Source organism: Gymnogyps californianus, chromosome 14, assembly GCF_018139145.2.
Source record: "Gymnogyps californianus isolate 813 chromosome 14, ASM1813914v2, whole genome shotgun sequence".
In the NCBI taxonomy this organism is placed as follows: Eukaryota; Metazoa; Chordata; class Aves; order Accipitriformes; family Cathartidae; genus Gymnogyps; species Gymnogyps californianus.
In genome coordinates, this window is record NC_059484.1 from 16,082,539 (window position 1) to 16,105,192 (window position 22,654).

The 22,654-nt window shown below is 38.0% G+C and overlaps 1 protein-coding gene across 3 annotated transcripts in view; it reads left to right on the forward strand.

Moving 5' to 3' along the window:
* Window positions 1–217: 217 nt before the first annotated feature.
* The window catches only part of MAPK9 (mitogen-activated protein kinase 9), a 29,491-nt gene continuing 7,054 nt past the window's right edge, over window positions 218–22,654 (forward strand). For all 3 annotated transcript variants that reach the window (XM_050905639.1, XM_050905637.1, XM_050905640.1), the window contains exons 1-10: window positions 218–279; window positions 4,851–5,025; window positions 9,813–9,942; window positions 11,140–11,198; window positions 12,222–12,360; window positions 14,684–14,849; window positions 16,111–16,182; window positions 20,406–20,588; window positions 21,526–21,650; window positions 22,168–22,231. In XM_050905639.1, coding sequence (XP_050761596.1) covers window positions 4,904–5,025; window positions 9,813–9,942; window positions 11,140–11,198; window positions 12,222–12,360; window positions 14,684–14,849; window positions 16,111–16,182; window positions 20,406–20,588; window positions 21,526–21,650; window positions 22,168–22,231 — 1,060 coding nt within the window. In that variant the 5' untranslated portion in view covers window positions 218–279; window positions 4,851–4,903. The remainder of the gene's footprint in view (window positions 280–4,850; window positions 5,026–9,812; window positions 9,943–11,139; window positions 11,199–12,221; window positions 12,361–14,683; window positions 14,850–16,110; window positions 16,183–20,405; window positions 20,589–21,525; window positions 21,651–22,167; window positions 22,232–22,654) is intronic.

Below are 22,654 nucleotides of genomic sequence, written 5' to 3' on the forward strand. Positions count from 1 at the left end.
CCACTGCAGTCCTTCACGGCCCTCCCTTATATAGCGGCTAGTAGGTCCCACCTCCGGAGCTCGATTGGTTGAGCTTCGCCGGCAAAGGGCTACGATTGGGCTGAGCGCCTGTCTGTCAGCAGGCGCAGGCCTGGCGCGGCCTGTGTGGAGCACCGGGAGGCCATTGTGGCTGGGGCAGCTCTGCGCGCCGGAGGAGGAGGCGGCGGCCGTGGCCCGCGAGCGCCGTGGCCCGCGAGCGCCGCGCCCCGTCCCGCCGAAGCCCGGCCGAGGGAGGAGACGGTGAGGGGAAGCCGCCGTGAGGGGGGCCCTGCGGGCGGCGGGGCCGGAGCGGGAGCGGGACATGCTCCCGGCCGCGGGGCCGGCTCGGTGGCGACCGGAGTCACTGGCTTCTCCCGCGGGCCCCACGCGCCGAGGCGCGGGCAGAGCCGGGGTTCCCCGTGTGCCGCTGCCCCGGGCCCGGCCGAGCGGGAGGGAGGCGGGGGGAGCGACACGAGCGATGCGGCAAGGCTGGCGGGCCCCTTCCTGCTCCGCGCGTCTCCTGCGGGGCTGCCCTGGCCGAGCCCCCCGCCCTTCCCCGTGCCGCAGTGCCGCCACCGGCCCCGGCCCGCTCCGCTCCCGGCGGGAGCCGCGCCCGCTGCGCTGCGGCGTGTGCTGCCTCTCCTCCGCCTTCTCCCCTCTTGCTTCGTGTCCCGCCCGGGGCGGGATCGCCCCCTGCCCCGCGCCCGCCGGCGAGCGGCCGGGGTGCCGCCCCGCCGTGCCCTGGTGTGCCCGGCTGGTGCCTCGGTGTGCGGCGGGGCCGGCGCTCGGCGTCCCTTGGAAGCCCCCCCTCGTCCTGAGAGGGTTGAAGGGAGTGCGGCCGAGCCGAGGGAAAGGCCCGTGCTGCGCGCCCCTCTCGATGCAATGCGAGCGAACCTGAGCTTTCTCTTGAGCCGAAGCAATTTCTCGGCAGAAGTTTTAGAAGAGATGTGAGGAGTGCTCTTGCTCAGTTATATGGCTGTTACATAATTTTACAACAGCGTAATTGGTTACAGCAGATGCACGTTCAAACTTTTTCCCTCTTTCCACCAACTTGCCCTAGCAGGGGCGCTGAGATACACCGAGTGTTTGTCTCCAGTGTATGTTTAACAGCTGAATGATACTATAACAGGTAGTTGGTAAAATCTTTAGTCAGTAATAGTTTGGGTTGCTTAAGGAAAAAGTTCGACTTTTCAAAGAGCTAAACAGATACAGAGCTCCTCTAAACTGTGCTGTAATGGATTGACATTACTCAGCTACTGCTTTGCTACACTTGCCTTTTGTAACAGACTGTTCAAGGGTTGCGAGTAGAGGGGTAGGAGGTAACTCACTGTGACTGTGTAGTTGGACTCATACTTGTTGATATATATTGCTGTAAGGATTAAAGAAAACCCTCAATGCTATTGGATAATAGTCCTTAAAAGGGCACACCTGAATTTGAAGTGCATTTGCAAGGGTGAATAAGAGAATGGAGGGAGATTTTCTGCACAAAATTTCTGTATCTTTTCTTTTCATAAATATATATATATATGTTCATTGTCTATTAATTCTGTCAGCAGTAGAGTTTTAGCTTGAGGCTTAAAAATCAAGCTAAGTTTCTTGATGTTCTTATGCTTCATTGTCAGTAATAACACTTCTGTAACCAAAACAACCCTGGGAATGTGTTCCCAACTGCCACGACCTGTTTGTTTCAGAAGCTTTTGACTTGAAGATACCCAGAGGACAGATCTGGTTAATAATAAGTTGCCATTTTAATACATGCCTTTTAGGGAAGTGACTGTTTAATACAGGATGATGCTATAGTGCAGTTGCTTTAAACTTCTAAAAATTTCTCGGTGGAATTCTGTATAACAACTCATAAGCCTATCGATGGTAGTTTTGGTGTGTTGGTTACTTTTCTAGTTATTTTTCATGAACTACCGGTTGAAAACCACTCCTGTAAGTTTCCTGCCTGTGATGTGCTCGGTCAGCTGTGTGATTCTTAAATTTCCCCAATTGTACGAGCAAGTTGTATTTAAAAAAACCCCACACAATTTATATGCATCTTGTGCATGCTCTAAAATAGAAAAACATCTTGAAACATTGTGATTCAGTAACATGCTATTATCAATAAGTAGAAGTATGTTTGCTGACCCTCCTGTGACTTTTACATTTGCTGGTGGTCTTGTTTGGTGCAGCTGCAGCTAGGAAGCCATAAATGAAAACTTATATTTCAGAAATGGAAATAATGCCTACTTCCAAAAAATTCCTGTATAGGAGAAGTGTGGAGTATGTTAGCTGGAGCGATGAATCAAATTATTTCAGGTGGGAGAGTAACAGCTCAGGATTAAGAAACTTATTTGCCAGATACTCTTCTCCCTTGAGCAACGGGAAATCTGTTTTTATTTGAGGGATCTTGCCCCCAAAATAGATTGTCTGAAGTCCCGTGAACAGCTACAATCCCTAGGCACCTAATTTATACATTAACGTGTATGTCTGAAATAATGTATGTCCTGATGCATCCAAGCAGCTTGCAGACCAAGTAAAAATTAGGGCTCACCTTATGGAGAGGCCGGGTACTTAGCACAGTGAATTGCAAAGGATGTCAGAATACATAAAACTTGTGTGTTGTGATGCCTAATTCCCTCTTTGGGTCTTGTCTAGAGAGCTTATCCTGATCTCTAAATGATTTTTAAAAGATGGCTTTGTACAGACAAGGTTCCTTAAAGGGAGGGTGTCTCTGGCTCAGGATAACTTCCTTTTCCCCTACTTCTTTATCTCTGTTACAGAAAAGTGTTTCGTTAACCCATGAAGAGGTACAGCATAGTTCTTGTGTAACTAACAGATCTTTAACTTGATACCCAGCTTATGCAAAATCTATACTTTTTTGGTTTTGTTCTGTAAGTCCTTTTCAGAGAGAGGATCTTGGCCTTCCAGCTGTACCTTTCTTCCGATGTATGAAGATGCACTGAAAATACCATGGCTGCTCAGGGACTGTTAATCAAAAAATTTGGTACCTCAGAGTCCATAGCTTTGGAGTAATAAAAAGGGTTGGAAAAAAGAGCGGGATTTTTCCTGGGGTGTAGTAGGAAAGGTTGAGAGCGCCTCTTAAGGCAGCATTTTGGTCTCACATTAGTGTAAGCTGATTGTGGAACTGCGTCTGACTGCCCCTAAAAATATTGTATAGGAGATGTAATTCTCCCTCCCCCCCCCCCCCCCCCCACTGCTGTGGCAGAGGCAGAAAGTTGGTAGCTCACATTTTCCCTTTGCTGATCCTTTCTCCTCTACTTTTTTTTCTTAAGCTTCTAAGAGGAAGTGTCAAGTAAACTTACTGTCTAAATTGTTGCCAGAGATGACCAAGTTGAATATCTACTTATTAAAATGCTGTTTAGATTTGGAGAAACTAGAAGGTAAAAGGGACTGTAGGCATTTCTTGAGAATCCCTTAAGACTATCCATTACCAGTTCAGTTTAAACCCAGTCTTTATGAGGATTTGTAGGTCTTCTGCTTGTTTTACTTGCAGATTTCTTGGAGTTCATCTGGTGGCTTAAGCCGTGGAAAAGACGCTGCTCCCTCCTACGTGCACCTAGGAAGAGAGGTTCAAGTTCTAATTCTTGAAGCAACCAAAAGCTGTATGCCCTTCTAGGATGGGCTTCTGGGTTGCTCTTGAGGCTTTTGTGTTTTGCATTGGCTCACAAATATTCCATAGGCCAGCGAGAGAGAGAGACTAGCTGCTCTTTCTTTAGCTAAAACAGACATTGTACAGGCCGGTGGTTAAGACAGCTGCTCTGGGGGAAGGTGATCTGCTTTCATTTCCTGTTTCAAGGAACACTTGGCTGTGCAATTTACTCTGGGCTGTAATGACACTATCTGTCATAGTGAATGTGAAATTAAAAATGGGAGAATTTGTTAGAGACCTCTTCAGTAATTACTGAGGTAATTTTCTTGCAAGGTTTGGAAGAGGAGTGGAGGTCTGTACTCTCGTTACTGTAGCACTTTAGAGCTAAAGAGGTTTAGTCCATTACCTTGCTCTCCGATGTAATTACTTACCTCTAATTCATTCTTGACAGATGAATATAACTTCTTCTCTATTATGGCATGAAAGTCTCTTTCGAACTGTAGCACAAAACTGTAATTCTTGTAGGACCATAAGCTGATAGCATAGGATGCTATGGTGTGTTTAAAATGGGAGGGAGAATGGGTTGCAATAGGAATGGATCAGGAAAGGGTTGCCTTGCCAGACGTGAGGAGGCAGAGCCCTGCTTGAAATTTCCTACTGAACTAGGTTGAAAGGGATGTTGGAGAAACTGCAGCAGCCATGGGGATATTGGGGGCAGTTGTTTTGTTTCAAACCTGTTTTGCAGTTGTGATCAAGTCTTTTATTAGAACCCTGTTTCCTTCTGTGTCTGTGGACTCCACGGGTTTCTGCTGTTGCTTTTATCTGCGTTATCAGTGTTTGAAAGACATAATTTATGTTTTTTTTCTATAATACAGAAATTAATACAGTCCCAGCACATAGTAGTAATTCTAAGTTAGGGAGTAGCCTTCAAGGAGTAGAGAGTTGTTGGATTTGGGTGTTTTTGTTTGTTTTTACAGTTGTTTACTTAGCTGCTTTTTGTTTTAGGGATTGAGTAGAAACATGCATTTACTTAAAGCTGTGAAGGCTTTAATTATTTGCTGTCTGTCTGCAAGTATTTTTCATTAGCAGTGGTAATACATGAAGTTGAAAGAATGCTTATTTAATGGTGTGCTATTGAAAAATTCATATGTATTAAAATACGTATAATATATTTTCCATCTTGTCTGCCAGAAATTAGTGAGAGATTGAACATTTGTTTTCTTTCTTTTTCTTTAAGATCTTGAAAACTTTACCAGGTCCTCGAGAGAGAAAACTACATGACACTACACCATGAGTGACAGTAAATGTGATAGTCAGTTTTACAGTGTTCAAGTTGCAGATTCAACATTCACTGTACTAAAACGTTACCAGCAATTGAAGCCCATAGGATCAGGGGCACAGGGCATTGTTTGGTGAGTAATAAATACTTTATTTAAATATAAAAAACTATAAATATGAAACAAAATTTGAATGTATTCCTGATAGAGGTGCCAGAATGTAAAATACTGATGATAATTTCTGTCTCTTGCTACAGGTTTATGGACTAAATAAATTCTAAAACACCTGCTTGCTATAGTTCATGTGCAAACCTTTTTTTTTGTTTCGTTTTTAGGGGAAAATTAATATTTGGATAACTGCATAAATTAAAATGGTCAACAAATTTCCTTCTCATTAACCACTTTATTTCTGTTTCTAGTTCTCACATTCCCCATGTAGTTATGATGTTGCAGTGTAAGGTATGACAATGCGATGGTGAGCGATTCTGGGTTTTACTCGTTTCTTCATCATGGCCCCCTTTCTTCCCCCCCTTTTATTCCCGATCACTCCTGTCCATTTCTAGGAGCCATCAATGCAGTGCCTTGCCATTAACTGGCAGGATGAGGCAAATCAGTGTCATTGTCACTCCATGGATTAACCAGAAAGGGATGCTGTGTGAGGGGTTGGGCTGGCCGGCTCTTCCTTGGTGTGTCACCTCAGCTATGTGTTCAGCCTCCACTGGCCCAGGACGTGAGAGTCGTTAGTCTGATCCTGAACCTTAGTCTCTTGTATGGCACCACACCTCTGGGCCAGCTAAAGGTAAACACTTTCAAATATTTTTTAGACTGCAGCAATCCATTCTACACGACTTAGTGCCAGCCCGTATTTTGCTGGGCAAAACTTACTTGGTAACAGCAGAAATGTTTATTGATGCGTTTTTTGATTCCATACACAGAGGAGCAAACAGATATGCTCAGAACTCTCTAATATTAGACTTAATCACAACACGTGGTGGGCTGTTCATGCTTTAAATCCAGTCTGCAGTTTCTCTTCATCTATAAATTCTGCAGAATAAGTGTGATGACTCATGTATTGTGAGCAACTCCTTATACAGCACCTGCCCATGTCTTTTTGGCCTTTTCATAACTGTAGGAGATTATATATGCAGGAAAAGAGTGCATTTTTATGAGAACATCCCTTTATTTTTAAATTATTCAGATACCCCTGTTGCCCTGCTAATAGGTGAAAAATAAGCAAAATGAGAACACCATATTTCATTCTTCTTTAGTGGGTTGAGTGATGAGTGGATAGGCATACTAGATACTGGTTATTAGTGTTTGGGTAAGATTTAGTATAGTGCTAACATTTTCCAGGTATAAATATTCTTAAAGTTATGCTTGTTCTAGATGGCATGCAGGAATTTAGGGTTGTTGTAAGCATTCCTTCTTTCATTAGAAGTAGTGCCTTTCTAAACTATATGACTTAAACTAGGGGTCTGCTTCAAAATGAAGCTAGGGTAGTGTTAAGCTCAACGTTTTGGGAGGAAGAAGGAATGATCTGATCTATTGACTTGTTTTGAGAATACTTGATTTATGGAACAACGGAGTGAAACATTGCATAAATCTTCATGTGAAATATCTGACAACTATGTCCAAGTTGAAGAAGGTACAAAATCTTAATTTCTTCTGAAATTCCTTATAGTACGCAAAGGAAAGATACAAAATACTAGGATGTAAAATGTAGAAAACTCAGTGTAAGATGATTGCTATCCTGTCACGTTTTGGCTGGAAAAATTGTCAAGTCATTAGTGTGACACACAGATGGGAGGCTTTTTTTATCATCCAGTGTTTAACATAAAAACTAGGAAAAATATTTCTGGAGTTACGTGTGTGGATTTTATTTTTTTGGTGAGAAATTTTTAATACCACATGTGTCACTTCAACTAGGAGAGATCTGAATTCTGTTATTTTTCTCAAAATATTAATGGAAAACTCATTGGTATTGCTTCTGCTTAGTTTTTTCTTTGATATTAAAATGTAGGAAAATAAGTAGTTTTAAAAATACATACCTAGGAAAAGTGATAAAGTTCTAGGAAGATGAAGTAAGTTGTTATGTAGAGGGTATTTCTAGCTCACTGCAAACAGGCTAGGAGAGAAATTGGATATATCTTTTGTATTTTATATACAAAGTACACTTTTATACATTACTTTCTGCACTTTGTTCGTAAGTATTAATACATTTGAAGTCTTATAATCTATTTAGGACTGAATAATCACTTACACAAAATTATTCTTTTGAAGTAGTTTTTGTCTATGACTTCCTGACATCTTTTTTTCCTTTCTTGTCCTTGATTTCCTAAATTTTCTAGTGAATCTGATTTTTCTGTCCCAGCAAATTTCTTTCGTCCTGCAATGCAGCAAAACCATGATCTTATAAATAGCACAGCTTTGACTGTTTTGATAACTTTACTTACAGTTGCGGTTGAAGAAACAGTTGGGATAAGTTTGTTACTATTTGCAAACTCCTGTTTAGACAGTAGGGAAAGATTTAGTGAAGTGGAACTGGCAGAGCAAGAGTCCATAGTAGTAGTGTATTGCAGTTCAAAGCAAAAGTCATTTGCCTACAGAAGTGAAGTGTGATTTCCTACTATAATTTAGGTCATACTGTTTTGTTAATGATTTCATCATATATGTGGCATCACTACTCTTAATATTAAATGTTTGCTCAAGATGCAAAACTATCACAAGTGCAGTGAAGACGCTACTGCAATTCACTATGATCAAATTGGAATCGCTGTTATACAGTGGGATAGACATGGAGATTCTTCCATGATATCAAATGCTGAAATAATTTGCAGACATTCTGTTAGTAGCCAAGGTGATAATTGGGTAGACTCTGGCAAATCCACTTTTTTAAAATCTGTGCCCAAAACAGTTGCCATGATAAAAAAGTCTCTTTTGAATTCAAATGAGCAGGGTTGGGGAAAGAAATTTAACACCAATTACATCCATGATTTTTTTTGTTCATGTAAAATTACGTGATATTTAGAAGTGTGGTCTTGGTGGTAATAGAGGTTATCTTCTTCTGTCTTTTTTTTCTTGGTAAATTAAATAAATGCACGCTCACACAATTTTTTACCAATTTTTTTTTTTTCTACCAGTCTCTCTTTAATTCTTCCCCTTGGATTGTGTAGGTAGCAGACAGCTGCTTTTTTTTTTTTGAGCTCCAATGTCAGTCACTCCCATGTACGTGAGCAAAATAAGAGGTTCAGGTGGAGTTCTTCATATGTGCTCAGGCTGAGCCTTGACATATACCTGATCTGTCAGATCACAAAGGGATACTTCCCCTAAAATTGTTCCTTTGTCCACTGCTGACCTGTGATTGACTTGAACAGCTAATTCATGCAGACCCCGTTGGTTATTGACTTTATACTAATCCCAGGTGTAGCTGAAGTCATTAACTTATGCAAAACCTTTTAATTTACATATAACGTCTTATAGGTGAAGTGAATACTGAAACATCAGTGCTTTCATATATGGGAGGAAGATAATTTCTCCAATTGTCTGGCCAGTTGCCTTCCTCCCATCTTGTGTTTTGTTTTGCACAGACATACAGTCTTTAAATCTGAGAGTGTTTGTATCATTGAATAATGACTTACGTATTTCACAGAACTAAGCTGAAATAAATGCTAGCAAGCCTTTAGTGCAAGTGGCACATTGATTCTAATTTGGGACGTGTAATTTGGGACATGCCTCCAAGAAAACACAACATCTCATGGGTGAGCCCTGCTTTGTGGTGGTATTGCTTTTTCCAGTAGGGAAAGCAGTGACTTGATGCTGGTAAACTTCATATAATTTGAGTATTGTTGTTATCACAGGGGAGCTGTACTTTTTGAAAGAGTACTATAATGTGATGGTCCTTTTAAGGCTGATATTGTACGTATCTTGATGAGATAGGGAAGGAGCTCACAAAGAGCTTAAATACGCTTGGAAAATATATGTGAATGAGAATTCTTTCCTACCCTGTGAAAGTAACGTTAAATGGAAATAGAGTAACGTGGGAATCCTTATGTAAAACTGGAACTATTTAAAGATTGGAACTCGGGTAGTTTGTGGTATGAATTCACATATTTTGCCGAATAGTCTGTGTGTTAATAATGAAGAATATTCCCACTTTAGTATTATTCTGCATATACAGATAATTTAGCTTTAGATTCTTACAGCTATTAAAGCAAGTTTACACCTCAACCTTAAACTGCAGAGGGAAGGAACAAGCACAACTGAAAAACAAGATAAAATTAATGGTCATGTTCACTTTTAAACTCTTGTATTGCTCCCTGCAATCTGAGTTTTCCGTATTTCTCAATTCTATGGATTTTTTTTTTCCAAAACCAGATGATGAATGTAATTTTCTGCTAGGCACTACAATTGTTTATAATTGTAAACTATCCACATACAGGAGAGTATTGATGCCTGCAGAACGGATCAGGGAGACATGGTTGTGACTCTCCTTTAGCAAACAGAAATTTCTATTGCAAATACTAAATGATTGTCAGTCAGCAACAGTGTCCAAAAAAAATACTCCAAATATACAGATTGGGCAACTGAAATGCTTCTTGATTTCAAATAAGCTTAAAATATGTTTAGATCTTGTAGTTTTCAATGTGAGTCTTGAGTCAGCAGATTTGGTCTTAAGACTTCTGGAGGAGGGCAGGAAGACTTCTGATGAGTGTCAGTGGCTTCTGTTTAACCTATTTGTATTTATTAAAGGGTGTGTAGGTTTTAAAGGATGTTTGTTTTCTAAATGATGAAGTTAGCATAAACAGCTTAGCGGATATGCTTTGTCTCAAATCTTGATTCCTTTCCTCACTCCCATCTCCCTTTTGCCCTCCTCTCCCTCAAGCAGACTTCAACTTAAGTTGTTTGTCTTTGAAAACTTCTAGTGCTGCGTTTGATACAGTCCTTGGAATAAATGTTGCTGTAAAGAAGCTGAGTCGTCCTTTTCAGAATCAAACCCACGCAAAAAGGGCTTACAGAGAGCTTGTTCTTTTAAAATGTGTCAATCACAAAAACGTAAGTTTGGCTTTATATTTCTCTCCCTTGTTACTCTAAGTTGTCAAAAAAGCTCAGGATTTGCTCTCTTGCTTGCTGTTAGTAACCAAAGTAACGGAAAAATAATGAGAGAAAGACTGGAAAGATTTGCTATGGGTGATGCAGTTCTCCACAATGTATGGTTAAGTTCTTGGGTGAGCTGTTTGGAGTATGAAGTGCCAAGAGGAGGAGGTTTTTGCTGCGTTGTTGGTATAGGTTAACCATCAGTGTCAGCTTTATAGAGCTGGCCTTGCTGTATTGCATTTGCCCTTTTAAGTCGTACTGTAGCAAAGGCTGTTTGGCAGTGGGTTTGTTTGTGAGTTTGGCTCTTGTAACTGCACTGTAGTTAAATCTTTTGAGCTTAGGCAAGGTTTTTATTAAATACAGTGTTTAATTGGTGGGGTTCGCAGGGTGCAGCACTGTCTAACAATTTACTGGTAAACAGAAGTGAAATACTAAGGACAATACATATATATTTTAAAATCTTTGAAACTTCTAAAATAACAAGCCTTAATGTCAATACTTCAATGTTCAAGTACAAGAATATAAGGTTTATGTGACTGTTATGTCCTGATACTAGCATGAACTAGAAACGTTGCTGATCATTGAAGTTGTGCACTCAGGCCTCAAACTTCCCGGAGTCAATTAGCCTTTTAGGATTGATTTTTAAGCAAGCTTTTGATGAAGTCCAGAAGTAGCAGAATAAAAGCAAGGTGGTTATTAAGGAGGGCAGTACAGTAATTTTAGCAGTTCTTCCTAGAAATAGTACATCATAATCTAAGTTTAATGGGATGGCATGGGGCACCTCTGTGTATGTGCTGTTGGACAGCCTTGGTTAAAATTCCTTGCACAACATGTGATTTAAAATAAGAGATTATTATTTATGGGGAAAAAATTGGATGTATTTCAGGCACTGGGGAGGGAGACAGAAGGTGTCATATAACTTTAAAAAGAAAAAAGTGGGTTTGTCCTGTCTTAGTTCCTTTGGCATACATGCTGCAGTTTTGAACTATTTCTGAATTGGCAGTTTTTCAGCATGTGTGAATTAAGTGAAGCCAAGTAACATTCAAATTGTATATAGTAACAGTGCATTTGATTTTGAATAGTAACTTCTGCAGTACTGGATTTTTATGTGAATTAAAGTGGAGTTTTCTTCTAATGTTTATTTTTATTTTATAGATAATTAGCTTATTAAATGTATTTACACCACAGAAGTCACTAGAAGAATTTCAGGATGTGTAAGTACTAGATTTTTGTTTTAATTTTCCTAACAAATACTGGCCTAAGCCCTGGAGCTGTATTTCCAGTATCCTACAGACTTCACACTTTGAAAACAGAGGGTAGCTAAAGGCTGAATTTAGCCTTTAATTAGTCTTTATTTCTAGAATTCTTTAAGAAAGACCAAGAAAGTTGTTTCACTACATGCATAAGATGGAAGTGGGAAATAAAAAAAGGTTATTTACCTTTTCTTCATCTATCTGCCCATTCTTTGCTGATTGCGTATGCATCTGGTTTGTGTGTGTTGTCCTTTAGCTAAATGGGTCACCTCAGGATAGTAACTTGGTCTGGATAATCTGATACCATTTTTTTGCCATACCAGTCACACCAGCACAACAGTATTTTTGGCCTCAATTAAGAAATGAATATATTTCTTTTTTATGCAAGCTATGTCAGTTGTCCTAGAAAGGATTCATGGTGATTTAATTGGTGGGGTATTCATAGGTTCCAGTGAATATGCTGTTGTGGTTTGTGAATGGGCTTCTTGGGTAAACAAGGGGGGGTGTGTGTCTGAAGAGGGTAAGCAGATGATATTTTAACTTGAAAATGAATCATTCCTTCTTAGTTCTTACTGTGCTTTTCTTAATTTTCTTGATTTTTTAAAATTAAAATAGAGTGAAAAGAAGCATCATTTTTTGACACAGTGCAGTATCTGCAATTTCTATATCAACTTCAGTCAGTCTTAGTTTTTCATGCTGCATAAACTGAGAATTATTCTTCTGTATTACTGTTTATAAAACTGGTGGAATTCTAATCTCTTGTGATGGACTATTGAACGCTGTTAATTTTTAATAGTAAGACTGTTTGAATAGATAGTAATTTAATTTTGACACTGGTCATGCATCATTTTTTTCATCATAAGCTTTTTGATACTTATGTTAGTGAAGTAGTTGACTTCTATTAAATGTCTCTCATGCTAAGCTTAAACCTGATATGAAAAGTAAGACTCAAGTTTCCTTAATGCTTTCTTTCTTGTGCTTTAGATATTTGGTTATGGAGCTGATGGATGCAAATTTATGCCAGGTTATTCATATGGAATTGGATCATGAAAGAATGTCTTATCTTCTTTACCAAATGCTATGTGGTATCAAACATCTCCACTCCGCTGGTATCATCCACAGAGTAGGTAGTATTAGATCATTAACAATACTCTTTATTAATACAGATGTTCTTATGAAACAGGGGGGAAGGCAGGGGGTTGTTATTTCATAAGTTTATATTGCTTTTGTTCATAAGAATATTATTAAACCTTAAGATTGTTTCTAGTTCAAAGATAAAGACTGCATTGTAGATAGATCTTAAATCAGGTTAGCTCTGGATTTAACTAATGCTGAACTGATTAAAAGATAAAACATGAGTATCTGTGGACCTTTCAAATTACTAAAGAATGAGTCTTTAAAATGTGATATTTACCTCTTAAATATCTCTGTCCTTGGAGATATTCAAAAGCCATCTGGACATGGTACTGGGCAACTGGCTGTAGGTGGCCCTGCTTGAGGAGGTGGGTTGAACCAGACGACCTCCAGAGGTCCCTTCCAACCTCAACCATTCTGTGATTCTGAAAAGTAAAGTTTGTAAATGATCAGCACTTCAAAGTCCTGTGCAGACTTCATATATCTCTCCGCTTCTGTTGTTCTGCTGCTGCTCTTTTTTTTCTGTTTTTTTAATTTAATGACTAGTCTGTTTGACGGTTTTGCTTGTTTTCTGCACCCTTCCTTTTCTTCCCCTACTTCCTGGACATGCTTGTCTTTTAAATTTCTTTCTTTTTTGCCTGGTGGCTGAAAACTCTATCCAGTTCTAGTTTAATGTGCTTTTTTCCTTTATGTTCAATCCATAAACATAATTGAGAAGCTGTATAAATGTCGTGGTTTAACCCCAGCCAGCAACTAAGCACCATGCATTATCAACAGTATTCTCACACTAAATCCAAAACACAGCACTATACCGGCTACCAGGAAGAAAAGTAACTCTACCCCAGCTGAAACCAGGACAATAAATTACAACAGATCTACTTCCTTGCTTTACTGAAAAAAAATCTACCATGAAAATCGTGTGGTATTAGCGAGGAAGTTATATATAGTTAGCTTAAGTCTGTATCCAGATAGTCTTGGTACTGGGCTTTCCTAAAATTATGGAGTGAGGTGTGTAAGAGACTGAAGCGGGGAGGGCTGGAACTCCAGCTGAACTCCACCTGACATGTTGACTGTGATTTGGAGCTAAAGGGGAGACACAATATTTGCTGAGAAATTTGAGCTTGTAGGTGCTGACAGAGTGACCAGCAGAACTGATACTGGTTGAACAAGAAAATGGGCAATGAGGGGAACCGCACTGTGAATAGCTAAACCGAGGTGTGAAGTTTATTTGAATGGAGAAGCTTGAAGTGGTGAGCACTGGGTTGGATTAGTTTGGGACCAAAACTAAATGACCTTTCTGGAGTGGAAACTCTTGATTAGATTGAGAGATTTGGTTTTGAAAAGAAACCAGGCTAGGAAAGGAACAGAGCTGGGATAGTTCAGAAGGAATGGAATAGTAGGAATTACATCTAGAAATTACTCAGAGTCTGTGACCAGAGTAAATTCAGTAGTGTTCTGCAGAAGATTTGTTGCCTTCCTGAAACATGAAGAGCCATGTGAACTATTTGCATGTCCCCATCTCCTTTAAGAAAAGGAAGTTCTGTACCTGAGAACATGGTTCGTGTGGTTGAAACTAAGTCAAGCATTTGAGCAGAATTAAATGTACTTGTATATCTGTAATTTGGCTACATCTGATACTTTGTGAATAAAACCCAATTATTCTAGTTTTCCCTAACTGTGTATTCCTTTGGGTGCAATAATGGCTGTTCCCATGAGGCATATCTCCTAAAGTATTTTATTTTTCCCCTCACTCATTGGGTAACTGTTTTCACTACATCCTAATTCTGTGACATTTGCTGATCACTATAACGCAGATGGCTTATCTGTCATTAACAAATACACTTATTCATGCTTTGTGTGTTGGGATACTCCTTTTCCTACAGATACTTTACTAATTCATGATGTTGTCTATGATCTGTGCCCTAATAATGACAGTGTTTGGAACACAGTCTCCTTTACCATGCAACTATTCATACCCAAAATAGGTCCACTTAATGTGTTGAAGGAAGCACATAGATGTACACGTTGTGCATATATACAGACCGTTATGTAATTGACTATACGGTCAGTGCACAAATGGGTAAAATAAGACTCTGCAGACAGCTTTGATTCTGGTTTTCCCTGAATTTTTTGAGTATTTAGCTGTGTGGCATTTAACTTGTCTCTAGTCTGTGTATAAATAAGCAGATACATCAGAGCAGGAATATACAGTTGTTAATGAAGTGAACTGGTGGCATATATTGACTGTGGAGGGGGGTGTGTGTATTATTCTGTATGTTGATCCTTCCTTAACTGAAGTAATTTCTTGTTAGGATTTGAAACCCAGCAACATAGTAGTAAAATCAGATTGTACGCTCAAAATCCTTGATTTTGGACTGGCAAGAACAGCATGTACTAACTTTATGATGACTCCATATGTAGTAACACGGTATTACAGAGCACCAGAGGTTATCCTTGGAATGGGATATAAAGAGAATGGTAAGTTGCTGGAGTAACGCTTTAAATCTTTTGTCTAAAGCGTATCTGTCTCGGAACATAACAGCTTTAAAAGGGGGAGGGAGGGCTGGTTTCCCCCTGCCATGTCTGTTGTTAAAGTGTGTTAATCATGGTGTTGGGAATAACAAAAATTACACTGTAGTAATTTTGGAGAATATAATAGTTTTCTGCTTTGTATGCCTATATCCGTTTAACATATACTGCTCCCCCTCCCCTGCTATTGTTATATCTTTTCATGTGTTGTCCTGTTGTCTTGTTGCCATTTTTTTATTCTACAAAAAACTGTTGAGACACTTATGCTGGATGATATTAAAAAAAATCCTTTTATCAATATGATTTTATTCTGAAGCATCTTCTTTCAACAGTCTGTCCCCTTTTACATCTCTGATTATTAAAATCTGTTTCAGATCCCTATTATAAACCATGCCTTATACTCTCTTAAATCTGCATGGCACTCAAAGAGGCTGGGTGTTATATTATTAAAAACAACGCACTATAAGATATTGAATGTTCAGCCAACAAAATTGCTGGCAAGGAAATTGTCCTTGACTTGCATTATTGGGGGTTTTACCTGCTGAGTTTTACTAGCTGTGGAGTAATACACTGCCTCCTCTGGACTTCTATGCTAGTACATCTTTTTGCTTTATCACAGGGGCTTGGGGATACCATGCTTTTTGTATACATGTAACTTTGGCTGTGTAAAACAAGGGACTCGCAGGACCTTGCTGGGCCACTGATAATGAAAAAAACCTTTCATTAATGTGCAAGGCAGCTTGTCGTACAGCAAGTTCTGATGTGGATCAGAACTTTAGAGGCTGTTCTGGATGGGACAAAAAATAAATTATCTGCAGGACTGTAGGAATACAGTGTGAGCTTACAAATAATTGTGGTATTTAAAAAAACCTCTTTAATCTTTTGTCCTTGTTGCACCTAACATATGATAGTGGATATCTGGTCTGTTGGGTGCATTATGGCAGAAATGGTCCTCCATAAAGTCCTGTTCCCAGGAAGAGATTGTATCCTTCTTCACGGTTGTTTCAGAAATGTAAACGCTGATTATATTTTACAAAATGCTAATAACAAAATTTAGCAACAGTCGGTGTTGATATGATTGAAAATTCATGTTAGCAGTTTGGTTTTCCACATTGTTGTGTTTTATTGTAGATGCTAGATGGTTTTGTTTGTTTTTCCTCACTTTTGTTCATGATACTTCATAATTTGATCATTTCATTTTTACTTTCAGTTGATATCTGGTCAGTTGGGTGCATCATGGGAGAATTGGTGAAAGGTTGTGTGATATTCCAAGGCACTGATCGTATCCTTCCCTAGTCATCCTTGAATCCCATTCCACTTCCAACAGAAACACAATTATTTTGATCTCTAAGTATAAAAGCATAAACAATCTTTTCAATAATATGCTTTAATAGACGTACTGTACTATTTGAAATTAGTGTCATTAACCAAATTGTTGAGCTTTCCATTTTATTTTCTTAGTAGACTATATTTAATGTAATTTGTACTGGTTGAATCCATAGAATTTATATTAAGAGCTTCAGCTTTTGCAGCTTAAAAAAGGATACTGTTAGGTTTAAAAAATAAATAGCAGTAAGTATATTTTCTTACTCTTGTTCTTTGTAGATAAGTATTATAAGCAAAAGCCTACAAAGTTACTTTTTACTATGCATGGATTTTGCTTACTATTTGTTTGAACAGTAGACTTTTTTTATTGTACAATTTCTTGAGTTTCAGTCAGACTTTTTTCTTGCTTATTAGCACTTGCTGGGCAACAGTGTCCTAATTGCAAGCACACTGCATGAGAAATCTTTTTTTTATTACTATTATTTGATATAAAAAGAAAAACTTTTTCTTTTTGGAGTTTGTTTCATTCTATGAAAATTTTATTTTGAGCTTACTTTTTCTATAAGATTGTTATTCCTCCATTTCTCCCTCCAATATTTTTGACCCAGATTTGTCTTCGTAAAATTCTACTTTCTTGTATGGTAGTAATTGTAGGAAATTTTACCGTATTAAAACCAAAAACCTCAGCTATATGTTTTCATGCCTTAGAGATTGGAAGTGTCAGTAATATGTCACTGGATCACAAACAAGTCTTTACACTGTATTAAGTGAACAGAAGTGATCATTTAATAAAGTAAATATTCTTTGAAGATTTTGATGTATTTCAAAATATTTCCCTAGAAACAAAATTTAAAACATTTGATTCATTATCAAGTTCCAATTATAAAAATTGGAGGAAACCCAATTTCATCCTTTATAAATAATCTTACAAAGTAGTAGTGTTGTAGGATGAGACATTCAAAATTGATCAGTAAATAAATAGAATCCAGATGATGTAATTAAACCACAATTGCCAATTATGGCTGTAGATCATAAGAAGCTATAGCTACTTGTGGTCCAAGATTTTGAAGAAAGTATAATATTTTTGCTCATCAGCAAGGAAAAGTTGAGTCCACCACTAAAAATATCAAGTACATGTTCACAGATACCTATGTATCTTATAGAGGAGGACTTTCAATTTTAATGCTAAATTTCATGACACTAATCTTCAGCAGTCGATCATGCATTATTTAGTAGTACAGATGATGGATTGTTAAACAAGTCTTTTTGTTTTCCACCTTTCTTCCTTTCTATACTTATTGTTTTACCTTTTGAAGCCTTCAGACCAACCTAACACAATTCTTCATGTATGTTATGTGTCTTTCACCTGCATGTTAGCATGGGCTATTTTGATTTATTCATGAATAAATGAAGGAAATTTTGTCCATACTTGTTGAATATGCAAGTTATCATTTGTGGTTCTCTGGAGGTCGCTGAAGCTCCACCAGTCTATGTTTCAAGGAGTCTCCTCCCCATGTATCTTACCGAAGTGCATAGATGTGCTTACAGGGTTTTTTACTACTTGTAAGACTTTCAGGTCTCTTTAATGTGAAATACTGGTAACTGTTTGTGTTGTTGAAACTTTTCCTGAGTGATAACTGCTTCAGTCAGATTGTCACTTGCTTTTACCTTCAGCTGCAGGATTGTCTTGACAGGGTGGTTTATGGGCGATGCTGGTGTGCGTGGCCATGAAGCTTTCCTTTTTTTGGTTGTGTTTGGGGTTTTTTGTTTGTTTTTTAACTTAAATTTTAAAATGTCATCGTATTTAGGGATTTAGAGCAGGGAACCAAGTTCAGCATGTTGCCTAATGATGTGCCCTTGACTATCTTCAGGAAAACCTACTCTTAGACTCAATAGTTTGTATTTTCCCATATGGTCGACTGGGATTGCTGGGATACTTGCAGCAGTGCTCTGGGTGGAATGAAACGCTCCACGTTGCCAGGGCGATGGATGCACTGAACCTGCTCCTGACTGGTGCTATGGAGGCCTGAGTTACTGGCAGTTGCTGTTGCACTGGAAATGAGAAATGTAGAGAAACTAGGCAACGTAGATACCTAAGATGAAATAATGGAAAGCCTAGGAGCACCAGAGTGTTTTTAATGCTCTTTCTGCCCAGGTGGTGAAGGAAACTAATTGCCTGACTGATGCAAAAAGCACGAGGGGGTAATCATGCTTTCTTGGGAAAAATCATGCTTTATTGTGATTGTAATAAGGACTCCATTTTCAACTTCTCTTCTTCTAGAGTTCCAAAAAGTAGGCAGATATACTTGGCATGGGCTAAACTTCTGCTTACTTTTGACTCTGAGGTCACTAGAACAGGAAAGGTAGTTTCGTCTGCAGGTTGCAAGGCTATTCACATAGCATGCTCTGTGTGCTTTACATTTGAAATCCAGGTTTTCTCCCATTTGGGTTTCTGATAAGAGGCTTAGCTTATTTCAAGTCCAACCCTATATTGGGAAATTCTTTTTTTTTTTCTTCAATTTTCAGTATCTGTAAAGCACTTTGAAGCAATCTAACTGAGACTTTTTTTTTCCTTTTTTTATTACTAAAGTGGGATAGATCATTAAGGTTTTCTGCCCTCCCCCCAGTGCTCTCAGACCACAATAGACTGGACTCTGATTTGATTAGCTGACTAACCAGACTGCTGTTACTCAAAGAAAAAGCATCTTCTTGAATCTAGAGTGGTGGAGATCTCACAGAAATCAGTTTTCAAGCTAGGAACAAAATTTCCTGATGTATGTTAAAATTTTCTTTGTATGTGCTTTGTTTTAGCATGAGAGTTAACAATATTGACTTCTTAATTTTGATTTTAATATAGTTTTACCATTGGAATGTATTCAATAAGCAAATATAATTTTCAATCTTTGTATCAGAAATCTAAAGTCTTAGCATGAAACAGTGACTATACATATATTTCTAGTTGTATTCTTGGCACACTAACTGAAATAAAAGCACCTCAGTGTTTTTTAAATACATCTTAATTCAAAGTGCAGCAAATTTGTTGTTTTGTTACGAAATCTGTCTATGAGAATGGATAGGTTGAAGTGCTAGATTATGAATTTAGCTATGAATGTTTGCAAGGTCGATGGTTAGACTCTGCTGGTATTGCACATTCTTTTTATCAGGAAAAACTGTAAAGTGTAAATCTGAGTAAACTTTTAAATATCAGAAATAGTAATGCAGTGTCGTCTTAGTGTGATAAATGAGCTTTGTTATCCCAACTAGGCTCGTTCAGAGCAGACTCTGGCATCTCTATAACAAGTGTCACCATGTCTGGGGGAAATGCCTTCACTTGAAAGAGGGAGAAGGGACAGTCCAGAAGAAACATGGGGCACAATTTCAACTTGTGGCTTGTAAATGCAATTCCTATTAAATGTTTAAATTCTGAATTTAAGAACAGAGTAGTCTTTGAGTATTACCACAGTTGATACACTTAAACAAAAAAACCTGCTAAAAACCTACAGGAATCTGGATTCACTGTTCAGAACTCCTTTGAACCTTTTCTGAAGTTGAAAATTAAAAAAACCCCACCAAACAACAAAACCCAGCCCAAAACAACAAACAACAACAAAAAAACCCCCAACCATTGAACCAACACAACCTCCCCCCCCACCCCAAACCCCTACAACCCAAAGCCTAATTTCCTTAGGAGACAGGCACAAAATTCCTTACTTTGAATGGGATGTATTTGTGCTTTAGTTTTTTTCATGTATTCTTCCCTACCTTCAAGAAACTTCAGTGTTGATGGTATTATTTTGCACTTCAGAAGATTCAACAGCAGCCTTTCTTTTCTGTCCTTATAGTTATTTTGCTAATATAATTGCCAAATAAAGCTTCTTTTGGACCATGAAAAAGTATTGCTTTCAATACTAGCCAATAGATAATAATTAGCAAAAGATACTTAAGCATAATGCATTGTGCAGCACTTCTAGCCTGTCCTTAAGATTACAAAATCTGAATCTTATTTTTATGTCAATCTAGCTTTTTGCATGGCAGCTCAGAATACTGTTGATGCTAGAATGAAGTTCATATTTGTGTCCTTTGTTCAAGTTTTCATTAACTTTTCACTTCTGTAAGTGATATTTTTGTATAGTGCAGACTTCAAATTCTTCAGCTGATTTTCCTAAAGATATGGTGCAGATATTGATCAATGGAATAAAGTTATTGAACAATTAGGAACACCATCAGCAGACTTCATGAAGAAACTACAGCCTACAGTGAGGAATTACGTAGAAAACAGGCCAAAATATCCCGGTATTAAATTTGAAGAGCTCTTCCCAGACTGGATATTTCCATCAGAATCTGATCGTGACAAGTTAAAAAGTAAGGCGAGTTTTTTCCTGTTTTTTTGAAAGATGTTAATTTAAAATGTCTGCAATACAGTTAATTAAAAAAAAACTAATATAAAATGTTTATTGCAATAGGTGTCAACATTAGAAGCACATACCTTCTGTTTCTTTCATTTATGACGTCCTGAAATCTTAGTAGTAGTCATTAAATACAGAACTATTTCCCTGTCCCCAGTTTTCTGTTTAATTCTCTTAATTCTAATCCATTGAATAATGTCTGTCACTTAAATGTTCTCTGAAAGTAATACTTGTTATGGAGGTTATTTGTAATTCTCTTTTTCTAGTTGATGTGTGCATATAATTCATTTTGGCTATACTTTGACTTTAGATAATTACTGATAAAATTAAAAAACTCACCTTATTAGATTCTCTAGATGGTCAAATAATTTTTTTTACATAAAATAACTTGTTATAGCCTATTTTATTACAATGATCATTCAGACAAAAATGAAATGTCAGCGAAGTGCCACTGCAACAATGGGTAGCCAGTCATTGTGCCGCAACACCTTTAAAAGAAAAACTAATTTGATATTACAGGAATTAGATCATTACTGTACCAAGATGTATTTTTAAAAGCTTATTAAAAATGTTTAATGTGTTTTTATGTTCAGTAGTTAGTGACAAATAAACTGTGACCCATGTAACAGCAGAACTATTCAAAATTGAGGTTGGTTGGTGTCAGCTGCAGGGTTTATTTTGGATAACAGCAAAATAACATTTACACTAAAGGGGTGTGACCCAATTTTTAAAGAAAGTATGTAGTTGTACGTGAAAGCTTGGATTTGTGGGCCTGTTTTCACAGTGAAATCTGTTACAGTGTATGTCGTATGTTCCCAGTATTCATTTTCTGTGTCAGACTTTAAACTCTACAGCTCTTTTACATGTATGTTCTTTTCATTTTTACTTTCTAGCCAGCCAAGCTAGAGATTTATTATCAAAAATGCTTGTAGTAGATCCAGACAAGAGAATTTCTGTAGATGAAGCCTTACGTCATCCTTATATTACTGTCTGGTATGATCCAGCTGAAGCAGAAGCTGTAAGTTTGCATTTAAAATAAATTTTAAGATATCAGTTTAATAACTTTAAAGAATACCTTTAGTTTTACTCAAGAGCATGCTTTGAACTCATTCTTGGCTAGCAAAAGTCACATGTAAAGCCTTCAGATCAACATTAGGGGCAGAATCACCTGAAGAACAGCTGCTGGAGTGGAGTTGATACAATTTTGAAAGTGGTTGTTGATAGTTCCCTTTACCACCACATAAGCAACTCTTTCTGTAATCTAGGGCTTCTTGAAAAGGGGACTTTCTCTAAGGCCCCATAAAGCCTTATAATGAGTTTAATTTTAGTTGATGCTTTTAAACAGCCTTTCAGTGGGAGGCACAACTTAAAAGCAAATTCTAGACTTGTAAAATGAATGGATCTTTGAGGTATAGGGAATAGACTGGCGAAGATGAAGATAAAATGCTAAAAAAGTTGTCATTTTTAGGTTTTTTAGTTATTAGTTGTGTTAACCTAATATGGTAGATACACTATAGGCTTTCTTTTCTTTGTAGCCCCCACCTCAAATCTATGATGCACAATTGGAAGAAAGAGAACATGCAATTGAAGAATGGAAAGGTAAAAAGTGAGCGTGACAAATGACACTTATTGTAATAACATGTATTATTAACGTGTGGCTCGCAGTACCTGTGTGCTGGATTGTGTCACTGACTGGAACCCACTATTCCAATTACGCAGTACTGCTTGTGGCAATATGAAAAGAAATCAGTAATGGAAAAATGTTCTATTTGGAGTGAATATATATACACATGCATATATGTACATATACATACATGTAACATTCTGAAGTCTATTCAACAAAATGCTGCAGTTTTCATTTTTTTCCTGAGTATTTTTTTGTTGTTTGTAATCTCAATGGGTTTTTTTCTTGATAGAAAATTCTCTGAAAGAGAAACATGTGACTCTTCTCAGTGTGCATTATTTAAGCCATATCTCTTGACAATATTTACTAATTAATTTGTTATAGAGGTCTTAAATAGC